This window comes from Larimichthys crocea, chromosome XIII (assembly GCF_000972845.2).
Source record: "Larimichthys crocea isolate SSNF chromosome XIII, L_crocea_2.0, whole genome shotgun sequence".
Taxonomy (NCBI): Eukaryota; Metazoa; Chordata; class Actinopteri; family Sciaenidae; genus Larimichthys; species Larimichthys crocea.
Genome location: NC_040023.1, coordinates 14,476,900 through 14,489,042, shown reverse-complemented (window position 1 = coordinate 14,489,042; position 12,143 = coordinate 14,476,900). Strand labels below are relative to the sequence as shown.

General features: G+C 40.5%; 3 protein-coding genes across 3 annotated transcripts in view; 2 read left to right on the top strand and 1 right to left on the bottom strand.

Moving 5' to 3' along the window:
• kel (Kell metallo-endopeptidase (Kell blood group)) overlaps positions 1-5,987 on the top strand; it is a 7,588-nt gene extending 1,601 nt beyond the window's left edge. The window contains exons 2-18 of the mRNA XM_010743450.3: positions 348-621; positions 720-1,013; positions 1,154-1,275; positions 2,865-3,023; positions 3,123-3,194; positions 3,296-3,484; positions 3,580-3,740; positions 3,822-3,939; positions 4,039-4,134; positions 4,222-4,320; positions 4,401-4,478; positions 4,566-4,672; positions 4,764-4,853; positions 4,931-4,998; positions 5,113-5,273; positions 5,349-5,438; positions 5,528-5,987. Of these exons, the coding sequence (XP_010741752.3) occupies positions 348-621; positions 720-1,013; positions 1,154-1,275; positions 2,865-3,023; positions 3,123-3,194; positions 3,296-3,484; positions 3,580-3,740; positions 3,822-3,939; positions 4,039-4,134; positions 4,222-4,320; positions 4,401-4,478; positions 4,566-4,672; positions 4,764-4,853; positions 4,931-4,998; positions 5,113-5,273; positions 5,349-5,438; positions 5,528-5,674 (2,325 nt within the window). The 3' untranslated portion in view covers positions 5,675-5,987. The remainder of the gene's footprint in view (positions 1-347; positions 622-719; positions 1,014-1,153; positions 1,276-2,864; positions 3,024-3,122; positions 3,195-3,295; positions 3,485-3,579; positions 3,741-3,821; positions 3,940-4,038; positions 4,135-4,221; positions 4,321-4,400; positions 4,479-4,565; positions 4,673-4,763; positions 4,854-4,930; positions 4,999-5,112; positions 5,274-5,348; positions 5,439-5,527) is intronic.
• A 651-nt stretch (positions 5,988-6,638) lies between these two features.
• On the top strand, positions 6,639-8,613 carry LOC104929010 (histone H1). Its single transcript, XM_019265346.2, has 3 exons — positions 6,639-6,979; positions 7,628-7,920; positions 8,043-8,613. Exons 1-3 carry the CDS (start codon positions 6,751-6,753, stop codon positions 8,559-8,561), a joined length of 1,041 nt encoding a protein of 346 aa, XP_019120891.2. The 5' UTR covers positions 6,639-6,750; the 3' UTR covers positions 8,562-8,613.
• A 697-nt stretch (positions 8,614-9,310) lies between these two features.
• Positions 9,311-11,876, bottom strand: emg1 (EMG1 N1-specific pseudouridine methyltransferase). The gene is made up of 5 exons (XM_027286484.1): positions 11,679-11,876; positions 11,475-11,576; positions 10,100-10,241; positions 9,807-10,012; positions 9,311-9,727 (listed from the first exon to the last, which is right to left on the bottom strand). Exons 1-5 carry the CDS (start codon positions 11,826-11,828, stop codon positions 9,614-9,616), a joined length of 714 nt encoding a protein of 237 aa, XP_027142285.1. The 5' UTR covers positions 11,829-11,876; the 3' UTR covers positions 9,311-9,613.
• Between the last annotated feature and the right edge of the window lie 267 nt (positions 11,877-12,143).

Here is a 12,143-nt window from a genome sequence, read left to right as displayed (position 1 = left end):
TTGAGTAAATAGACTACAGCAGAGGCTCCTCTAACGTGTCATCGGGTGATTAATAAGACAGGAAATAGGAAAATACACATGATTGTTTCTCAGATTTTTGCTTTTTATTCAAATACTGGAGATGTTTATTAAAATGAGGAGGGGACGTAATAGTTTAATTAAACAGCAACCTGTGGTGAGAGTTACAATAGACAACTAGAAAGCTTGAAAACAGCGGTTACATCTGCATTTGGTTTGTATGAGTACTCATCCTGGATTGTCAGCTTTAGATCATGCATATTTATATATTTCTACACTTTAAAAAATATAATGGGGCAACTAAATAAAAATATATTTCCAAAAAACAGCCATCATCACAGCCAGAACCTGAGAGGGGGCTTCAGCTTCCACCTCTGCTTCAGCCGCCACTCCCCACCCAAGATCCCTCCGCTCCCCATCAGCAGACCCAGCTCCAGATCCTGCAGCTGTCAGAGCAACAGCACCAACAAAAGCCAGGGTGGATAAAACATCAAAAACTGCTTGTCCTCCTTTTGGGGCTCTCCTTATGTGCTGCCATTCTGGGACTAAGTTATTATATGCATCACAATCTTCACAATAGAAGGAATAACCAGACAGACACTGGTAAGCCTGCAGAGATGTACAATGAGGAAACAACATACAGATGCAGTAAATTCAGAATTAGCAATTTTGTTTAACTCTTCTCTCGCTCTCTCCTGTAGAGACTCCATGTCTCTCCCCAGCTTGTCAGAGGGCCTCGGCCCGTCTGTCCATGTCTGCTGATCCCTTCACACAGCCCTGTGATTACTTCCTGTTCTCATGTGGATCTGACAGACTTTCACCAGACAGTGGGGTGAGACAGAGAGGTCAGGGCATCCCTGGACATCCACAGAACCATAGAGAAAAGGTTGTGTGGCCAGAGGGACAAACTAAAGAGAGAGAAGACAGAAGACTGAAAGAGGAGAAAATATTGGACAGAAAAACTGTGCTGTTGCAGTATCTCAGGGAGATTTTAGGTAGGAGCTGCAACCAAAATGTCCCCCTACAGGGAGATTTTAGGTAGGAGCTGCAACCAAAATGTCCCCCTACTAATAATTTTTGTATAATAGAGTATACTATATTAATATATTATGTTTTTCTGTGATCTGTGTGCCAGAATCAAACAACAGACCAAATAGTACAGCAGTGCAGAAGGCAAAAAGTTTCTACCATTCATGTTTGGACACCAAATCCATCGAGTCTGCTGGAGCGGAGCCCTTCCTCACACTCATCCAGAAAGTAAGACAATTATATTCCCTCAAAATGTGGGCCTCTGGCTGATAAATCCCAAAAGAAAACTTGTCAAATGCAATGTTCCTCTGTCACCTCTTTTTATAGGTTAGAGGGGAAATAATTTGCACATTACACGGCAACTCAGGCAACACTCATTAGATTACGCAAGGCAAAAAAATTATGCATCCTATTAAAGATTTCAAGCTGGATTTTGAGCCTTGCACACAGCATGGCGCCTAATGACTCTGATGAGCCTCTGACCGTCCTTGTAGCGCCACCATGAGGTTAACATTTGTAGTTTTGTCTCAACAACTGGTGGATGGACTGCCATGAAATATTCTACACTCATCCATGACCTCCAACAGGATAAACTGTAATCACCAAAGTGATTAAGAACTAAACTGCTGCTGATGTTAAGCAGGTATAATCACCAGCTCAGTAGCGCAGCAGCATTAGGCTCAAAGCACGGCCTCACATTGTCGCTAACGTGGTTGTAGATTCTTGTTTAACCCTCGTGCGTCAGTTTAATTTTCTACCCTCTTAGGTCATTAAGATAAATGTCTGATATATCTTTTTTTTTTTGCTTTTTCTGCTTAAATCTCTTTAACTTCAACAACTTCAGCCCTGCTCAAAACTACCAAACATTTTTGAGGATTTAACACTTTAAATGCCAGTTTGATTACTTGATGTCACTTGTTTATAACACACAATCAATGAGATATTTTCCCATTTTTTCATAAATAACATCAAGTAAGCAGTGATTTTTTTTTCACAGCGTTCTACTGATCTATTAGAAAAAATAAAGTTTGAATTCCAAAATTTGTCCAGAGGGAGAATTGTTACAAAAAAATCGTGCGATATGTACTAACACAGCCAAAATCAAATCAATTTTATTTGTATAGCCCAAAGTCACTAAGTACATTTGCCTCTGAGGGCTTTACAATCTGTACAGGGAGTGACACCCTCTGTCCTTAGACTCTCGGTTCGAGTGAGGAAAAACTTGCCCACAAAAAAACATTTTAACAGGGAAAAAAGGTGGAAGAAACCTCAGGAAGAGCCACAGAGGAGGGATCCCTCTCCCAGGACGGACAGACGTGCAATAGATGTCATGTGTACAGGACAAATTAACACAAACATATTGTACAATTACAATAACTGACAAAATGACAATGAATGATAAAAATTATTACAGTAACAGACATGGTAGTAATAATGACAGTAATAACATATGTAGTGGATGTCGTGCAGGATCACAGCAGCAGCCACGATCCACGAGAACCTGCTGGACGACAGAGCACAGAAACTCCGGGGAAGAAGTTTAGTTAATAACATGCATTAACATGCAAAATGATGGCCAGATAAAGAGTAAACATTCGCCTGACATGTGGTTGCTTTGAACTTGGTGCAACAATAATGTGTAATAATTTGTCATAGCAAATCTGTCTGAGTTTTAGTAAATTAGGACCAGAAGCTCACATATTTGATGGTGATTGTGTCAGATCGGAGGTGCATTTATTCATTTTAATATCTGTGTCACACTCTCTTATTTTTCTCTCCCTTCTGGTGGTTAATCCCTGTTTGTCCTTTGTATGCAGCTGGGAGGCTGGACAGTAACAGGCCAGTGGAATCGGACTGATTTCAACTCCACCCTGAGCCTGCTAATGAAGGACTATGGCACCTTTCCATTCTTCAACCTCTTAGTCGGCAAAGATCCAAATGAAAGTGGCCAAGGGACAGGCAAAAGATACATACAGGCCAGTATCCATTAGGATAATTTGTAAGTGTTATGCTGGTGAAGGGACTCCTGCCACAACAATGTAGGCTTTGTTTTACTGTCTCCTCTTTGTCAACAGATTGATCAGCCAGATCTGTTGATCCCGATTGAATGGAACAGCAAGACAGAGAAGTCTCAAGCTAAAACACAGGTTGATGGCTTAACCAGACTCTTATTGATTAAAGAAAAATGTAATGTTATTCCATCCCACTAATGCATTTCTTTATCATTCTCCTGTCTCCTTTCATCCAGACACTACGTCCCTTCTTGGCATCCTGTCAGAAGTACCTGGCACTGTTGGGTGCACAGCCCAGTGTCAGCATGATCCACGTAGGCACGTTCATATCTTTGTCGTCTGAGCTCGCTGTGGCTGCTACACCTCTGCAGTACCGTCTGTCAAAAGGACAGCTTTATCAGCGCATGACAATCAAAGAGCTACAGGTACAGGAGGAAGATAATGTGTCACTGTACAAGCATTTAGAACATGTCTGAACCTGCTGTAATAATTGATTTCCTTTATGTAAATATGGCAACAGAGCCAGGCCCCTGCGATTGATTGGTTGGGCTGTCTGCAGGCTGCTTTTCATCCACTGCCCCTCACCGAAGACGATCATGTCCTTCTGCATAATTTACCCTACATTGTGCGAATGTCCAGCACCATCAGCAGGTGGCTGAACAGGCATGAGCTGAGAACAAGGTACCATAAGAGGACATAAAAGACCCCACAATCAAATGCATGCGTTTTCCTTTTTTTTGACCTTGTGCTGCTTCCACACAGCGCTCCCGTTCACACTTACATGATCTTCAATCTGCTGCACACCATGATGCCCGCTCTAGACTCCAACTTTTCTGAGACAGCGAAGAATTTGTCTTTGGCTCTGGGTGACAAAGAGGGGGTGAGTCGACACAGATGTCTGTCCTTTTTTTTAAAAAAAGATGACACCTATGAGTTGGTTTGTTGAGTCACACTTCTTTATTTTGGACCTCTTCACCAGGTAGCCCCTCGCTGGAAACACTGTGTGTTAGACACTGAAAGAGGATTCGACTTGGTTCTCGCAGACCTGCTCAGTGAACGCACAGCACACAGAGAGGTGAGGATTTGTGACACAATGACTTAAGCAGCAATCGAATTTAAAAAGCTGATATGAAGCTTGTTTAATATTCTTATTGTTCAACAGATAGAGGAGATTATTCAGAATATCTTTTCCTCCTTCAAGTCCAAATTACGTGAACTCAAGTGGACAAACAAGAGGTCTTTCCAGCTTGTCATGAATAAGGTAACGTGTCAAGCAAATTATTGTCTTTTTGAAACTGCACTTTGTTGGTGTGTTTTGATGTCAATCAAAACTTCCTTCAGGTTCACTCTTTAATTCCAAGACTTTGGACTGCAAACGAGATCTCTAGCGAGGCTGAGCTTGACCTGCTTTTTTCCGAGGTACATTACAGACAAAGAAGATTTTAACCTCTTTAATAACCCAATCTAAACCAACCTTATCTGACCGTACAACCTGTATTATTCCAGATGACAGTCAACACACAAAGCTTCTTCTCCAACTACGTCCAGCTGCTGTCCTTGTGGCAAAAGAGACTCAGCAAACTCTTGACGGAGCAGACTGTGGCGGCTGATATGCAAGTTGTCTGCCTCTATTCTTAAAGTTGAGAGATATAAATAGCATGTATATAATCTTATAATATATAATCTTTTCTTGTTTTATTTTAGTCTGTCTGTCACACCATTCCTCCAGGGCAATGAGCTGCTCTTTCCGATGGGAATGTTTGCCCAGCCTCTCTTCGATCCTACCTATCCCAGGTAAAGTGAACACTGATTTTAAAAGCACTCAATGTTTTTTTCTTTCATAATTTAACGCTTGTTTTCTTTTTTAACAGGGCGATGAATTATGGTGTAATGGGTTTCCTTATCGCCAAAGATATCCTCCACCTGATCCTGCCTGACAGTAAGAGAAGTTTATCTACCCACTGTTTGACATCATCTTTAGGTTGCATACAGTTAATTGCCACTTACAGATTTTTTACTGCAGTATCATATTTATCTGTCCGTTGTCATACAGTTTATTCTCAGACTGAGACTGTGCGTGCTGTGGGGAAATGCGTGTGGGCTCACTACCTCACGGTGACAGAAAAAGCAGGCCGGGATGGAAGGTTTTCCCTCTCGGCAGCGCAGCAGCAGGAGGTGTGGGTGCAATATTCTGCACTGCAGATAGCATTGCAGGTGGGCAGCAGTCTTCAGGCTTTAGCCTCTGTGTTTACGACAACATTAAGCCCATACATCCATGTCTTTCCTCAGGCCTATCGTCAGAGTCTGAAGAACAATCCCAGTGACACTTCCATCGCAGGACTATCACACACGCGTCTGTTTCTCACATCTTTTTCTCAGGTAGTGTGCTTCTGTTATTACCGGTAGGTTTTTATTTATTTTTGAATCGTCTTTTCTCTCAACTACTGATCTCAATGTGTCTTTTCCAGGTTAACTGTGACTCCGATCCATACCGTGAATTCATGCCTTTGGAGCCCTCCTTCTTGATTACAGTCATTTGTGCCAAATCTGGTCTCTGTCCAACAAGCCTACAGTGCCCAAATAAAACCCAGCAGGATTCATTACAAACATGCTGAATACACTCATCTGATGCCCAGCAGGTTTTGTTTTTGTAGTTACTGATTATTGTGGATTAATGTGGATTAATATGGATTATCTGGCAAACTATCGACTTGATGTTGCAGAAATTGAGCACACAAGCTGGCAAACTAAAGATTGCTGGTTGCATTAAAGATAGTTTATATAACAGATATGTATGGAGAGAGTAAATGTGTTACAGTATGTAAAAGGCAAAGACATTTTTTGTATCTGTAGTTATTGTTAAGATATGTTTGCCTTCTCATAAACTGCAGGTTTTTGTGTAAATAAAAATAAACATTTGAAAAACTATTTTCCACTTCATGTTTCACAGTTTCACTTCATGTTCTGCCATAGTTGAAACCACTGACTATAAAGAATGAGCGGCGTACGCGTGACGTCACTCACTGGTTTCTGAAGAGATGTTTTCAAGCTCATAATCTGTGACTCTAGCTGACGGCATGTTGGCAGTCCAGCTAAACAACAATGTGCTCAAACAAGCCATCTGTAATGGCGGTCAATCAAAGTGGCCAGGCTGTTAATTGTGCATAACTTTAAGCCTTTATATAATTTGAACAGGTGAGTTATATAAAAATTCTGCCTCTGTACAGTTGTTATAAATGGGAAATTAGCTATAGAGGTCAAAAAAGTTTTTTGTACCAGGCTGTAAACACGTTTATTTCTGCTGTGAAGTTGGACATTTTGCCATTGGGGCTTATGGAGGTTGACTCGTTCTGTAGCCAGCATCCAGTGGGAGGAACTGCAATTTTTGGCACTTCAACGTTGGCTTCACTACACTTTCACGGGGGTTGCTGCTTGGTTAAAACAAACAGTTAATTTGAAATAATGCTACCAAATGAACTCCTAATTAAACTCCTGTTTAGTTTTGTCTCCTGGTTACACAGCAACAAAAGAGCTGTTATTAAAGAGTTGTTATTTTTCAAAACAAACCACACCAATTAGCTTCTTTTTTTTTTTTTTAACAAAACACAAAGCCACATGTGGCTGTCAAACTTTCCAACAATCAGCTGGGCAGTTTTGGGGATTTCTTTTTGAAATCTGAAAATAGGCAAACATGCGTAGGAAAGCCAGACCTTTACCCAGGGGGAACACACAGGGAAATGCTAACAGCAACGCTAAAGCAAAAGAAAATGCACATCTGAAGGCGATAAAACAAACAGGGAGACCAATTAAAACTCCAACTGGGAAAGGTCTTGGAAAAGCAGGAGCCAAACGTTTGGGCCGACTACTGAAACGAGCCATCCAGGACCAGGAGGAGTCCACGGGGAAGGTTTCTCTGCCAAGTGAGTAGCAGTCATTTTAGCTAGACGTAGCTAGCTATTCAAAGCAATATTTATCTAAACAGGCATTTAAATGTTGTGTGTTTTAAATGAGCATGTGTTTTTTAGCGTATTCTTGTCTTTTTGTAATAATTCTAACTTATTCCAGCCAACATTTACCTTAACTTAGCACTTAGAACCAACACAAACATGTGGTGGAGTCACCTCAGATGTAGATGGGTGTCCTTGGATGTTTGTTTTTTTTCCATAATTTAGATATAAATTCAGAAATATATCATCAAATCAAATATACAGTGTATAGTAGTTTTGTTTTATTTAGTGACTGCACATTATTTCATTACATGAAGGTCTCAATTGTCTAATAGCTCTTTCCTGGGAAAAGATACTGAAGTTTAACCATATGTATTTAAAGTTTGTGAACCCATTTATAGTTAAATGTAAATGTGTTCAGCCTAAAAGTTACTCACCATGTGTGATCCTTAAAAATAAAATAAAATAGAGAAATTACACAAAAATATACAGAGAACATGATTCAGATTTTCTTCATTTATACTCTCACAAAATATATAATTTGAATTAAGTCCTTGGAACAAGATAGAAATTCTGTATATCCCGTCACCCAGCCTTCCTTCGTCTTCATTGATCTTTCAGAGACCCCTGTTCGTCTTTTCAAGCACCAGATTCAAACTAAAGCTAAGGATGCACCCAAGACAAACACCACAAAGCCGGCCTCACCTCAGGTCTCCCAGCTCATCCTCAGCGTGGTTTCTCAGTGCAAGCACAAAGGCGGCATGTCTATGGCTGAGCTCAAGCAGACGCTTGCTGCTGAAGGCTACGATGTCTCCAAGAACAGCAAACAGGTGAACATGGTGACCAAAAGGCTGGTTAACAATGAGACGCTTGTAAGGACAAGAAGACATGCATCGTTGAGACTCAACAATAAGGTAAAATAACCTTTGTCTGTATCATTTGCTAAGATGTTTACTTAGTTAAGATGTGATGCTGTGATGCAGTGTTGATTTGATTACCTGTAATTTTCAATGCTTCTTCATTTCTACAAAAACAGGTGGACACAAAGCAAGTAAAGATAAGCAGTGTGAAACCCCCGAAACCAAAAGCAGATCTGAAGCAGAGCAAAACAGCCCGCAAATCCCCCAAAGGAGCAGGAAAGTCACAGAGGCAAGCTAGAGTGACCCCCAAACCAAAAGGCAATTCAGCCAAACCGAGAGGCAAGTCACCCAAACTAAAAGGCAAGACTCACAGAACAGCAGCCAAATCACACAAACTAACAAGCAAGACTCGTAAAGCTGCAGCCAGATTGCACAAACCAAGAAGGAAGACCCTCAAAGCAAGCAGAAAATCACCAAAGCCAGCTGTCAAGAGACGCAGATCTGCAACGAAGCAAGCAGCACGGGTTCAAAAGGCATCAAGGAAGGCTCAAAGGGTTCAGAGACGTCGACCAAAGCAAAACAGACATTCGTATAAATCCTCCTGGAAAAGACAACCACAACGACGGAGGCTTCCTAAAACAAGATCAAAAACACGACGGCTTACCAGGAGAAGAACTTACTACTATTACAATTAGCATTTAGAGTAATTCATGATAAGCAGTAATAAACTTCTCTAGCAACCTGAAATTATAGATTTTATTTTCATGCTTCGACAAAATGTTTTCTAATGAAAGAAACACATATTTGATACAACAGTCAGAGCCAACCAAGTGATCTGATTGGACAAGGATCGTTCTGTAAGTGTGATACAGAGCACAGCAGCACCGGGACATTCACCTACACGTATCACTCTGCTTGACAGATGTTTAGACGACTGTTTCATTAAAGGTCAACATTTTTCTTAGATTGTAACAAACTTTGTTACGCAAAGCTGAAAATATTTCTACAAGTAGTCTAAAAACACGCACACAAGGGGCAATTATTTACTGCTTAATGACGTTAGAAACTGAATAATTAACCATTAATCAAACCAATAACTAACAGCAGATAACAAACAAACATGTCATATTTAAGAGTAACGTAGTGGATCTGTAGTGTCGATAAATTGCTAAAAAAATAAACTTATTAGCAGTTTGAATTAAACTAAAGCTCCCTGCGCTGTCTGGGGAAAATTCCCTCCCTTTAAGAAATATATTTTAGCAATTTCTTACGTGTCCGTTAAAACATTTGCAGCCTCCTGCCTATGACCAAACAGCCATGCTGATATTCAGTACATCATCACTCCCTCTCATGATATTGCTTCATAATATTAATATTATGTCCCCACTGTGCATCTCATATTCTTCTGTGAACTTTTTCCTGGTCGATATGAAACAAAAATCACTCATTATTTATTCATATATTTTAATGTAACTGTATTGATTGATCATCCAAAACTTGGTAATTGGCGCAATTGACAATGATATAAAAAACAGCCACACTTTTATATGAAAAGGGAACATTGGGTACAGAAACTTGTGTATATTCCTCCACATGGTGGCCAAACACCATCATACAAGTTCACACATGCAGGATACATGTCTGTAGTCCTGCGGCATCACGGGTTAAAGGGACAATCAGCCCGACGTTTGCATTATATATCCATTCCTAGTCCATTAAAAAATGTCCATGTGCTCCACTGTCTCTGTCACAGGACACCCCACACTTCCTCGAAGGCAGAGCACATCTTGGCACAGGTCAGTGCCGCAGAGAGGGGGTAGTTACTGATGGACACGGTCTTCTCTGTGTAGTCCACATTCACCTGATAAACAGAGAGAGATCAGTCACACACATATTTGACAGCTTAAAGCTGTGACTCAGCAGCTAGAGCCATTTCTCACCGCTCCGTGTGCGAACGCTCCAACCACCACTGCAGCTGGTCCCTCTGGCACCAATGTCCGGGGGCAGACAGCCTCTCCAGAAGAGAAGGAGGTGGAAATGCGAGGGCAGCCAGGAGGTAAGTGGTCAGACACTGGGTTTTTAATCATCCTCAGAAGCTTTTGAGGACCATCAGCGGCCCTGACACTCAATTTGTGCAGCAGCTGAACTAAAGTGGGAGAAAAGACGAAGGATCGATTAGGAGATCAGCACAGGAGAAGAGGAGTTTAGGATATATAACCAACTGGCAGTTTACCCATGAGGCCACAGAAGCGACTGAAGGTTCTTGGGATGCGGGTCTGTGGGTTGATCTCTATTAAGGCGTTTTTCTCTGTGTGGATATAAACCTGCAACAGACCTGCCCTGTTCAGTGGACTGTCCATCAACATGAGCAGGCACTGGTAAAAGAAAAAAAAGATCTCTGAGTTAAAAGTTATTTTTCATGAGAAAAAACTGTTTAATTGTAGAGACAGATATAAAAGTTACAGTATAATAAGCAGAGGCACCGATGTGGTTCTTGATGTAAATTTTCAGAGAGTATTAAAGAAAGCCATCACTGCTACTATAATTTGACTTTTTATTAATGGAAAAATGACACCATGGCTTCTGCTGTATGTGCTCATATCAATGAAACTATATTTTCATTAGTGTATAATTACTGATTTTATTAAGAATCATTTTGTTTCCTTAGAATGAGCCTTACAATATTTTTAGNCTCATATCAATGAAACTATATTTTCATTAGTGTATAATTACTGATTTTATTAAGAATCATTTTGTTTCCTTAGAATGAGCCTTTAATATCTACAGACACAGTGGCTCCTCTTTTACATTTGTCCACCATGTTGTACTGCCACGTTTTTACAGCAGTCCTGAACAGACAATATTTTTAGTAGAGGCCGAACAACACTGTTTTTTTTCATAAATCTGTTTTAAAACTATTAATTGAGAGTTAAAAAATGCTGACAACATGTCAGCCAAGAAGCATTTTTACCAAACAAACACTTTTTGATGAGGATCCCTTTATATTGTGCTTTTTAAAAAGGAGCAGTGTGTAGGCTTATGTGGCAGCGGTGTAGTTACTGATTGCAACATGCGGTCTTACCCTCCTCTTCGTAGCCTGAAGGAGAAACTAAGTGGCCACCAAAGACGTGAAATGTCCTACCTACCTAGACACGATATGTATAAACATGGCAGACTCTGCTATATTCTGTATATTATATTATTATATATTTAGCTCTGTTTTACTCCTGTGGGAACGGGATGGACTCCATGGAAGAATACTCACAGGGTCTAGATATTAAAAGCTCATTCTAAAGGTAACACAAACATAACGACTCTTGTTTTTGTGTGATTATACACTAATGAAAACATAGTTATGCTATTATATTCCATTTACTATATTCTGTAAATAGTTCCCTGAAACTAACACGTAGTACCTTTAAATGAACGTGTGCTCTCTGGTGGACAAACTGTGTAATGATGATACTGCCTGATAAATATGCCAACACAAGAACTTCAAATAATAATTTATTGAAACTAAATGTCACTATACTCTTGGCTATAAGTCATGGCAGACAGACATAAGTAAACAAGGTGGTAATAGACATTATTCTGAGAGCAGTGTTTACCTGATGAGTGATGTCTGGTCTTATATTTCCGGGGTTTCTTCCACTTTTCACGATCATGTTTTTGTGTTGGTCACAGTTTAACAGCTCAAAGGTTTTTCCAACCTGGAAACAGACAAACACTTACTGGTCACCTCGGTTTAAAGGGTTACAGATGCAGGCAGAGGCTGCAGCAGCACAACAACAAACACGCAAACACTGCGTCACCTTCACTGTCTCTAACGATGCTCCCTCCAGAATAACAACCAGCCTCCTCTCCGCCATGCGGTCGTGTAAGCTGCGGAGGTGTTTGGCAGGTTTTGGTTCATATTCGTCTAAATGTTCAAGACCACGCTTCTTCTCGTTAGGAGCCGCCATGATGCCTCCGGGTGGACTGTCGCAGGATGTGTGACACACTCTCGTGAACGCGCTCTCTACTACTTTAGTCAAGTGCGCGTCCACGAGTCAAAACTTTACTACTTTAGTAAAGTGCGCGTCCACGAGTCAAACTTTACTACTTTAGTAAAGTGCGCGTTCACGAGCCAAAACTTTACTACTTTAGTAAAGTGCGCAGTGTGTCTTGTAAACTTATCACTTTTCTTTTTTACGTAACCATTTTAATAATTTTACATACCATTTCCTGACATTGGACCGCCAGACACATTACAGTATTAATAAACAACACAACAACAC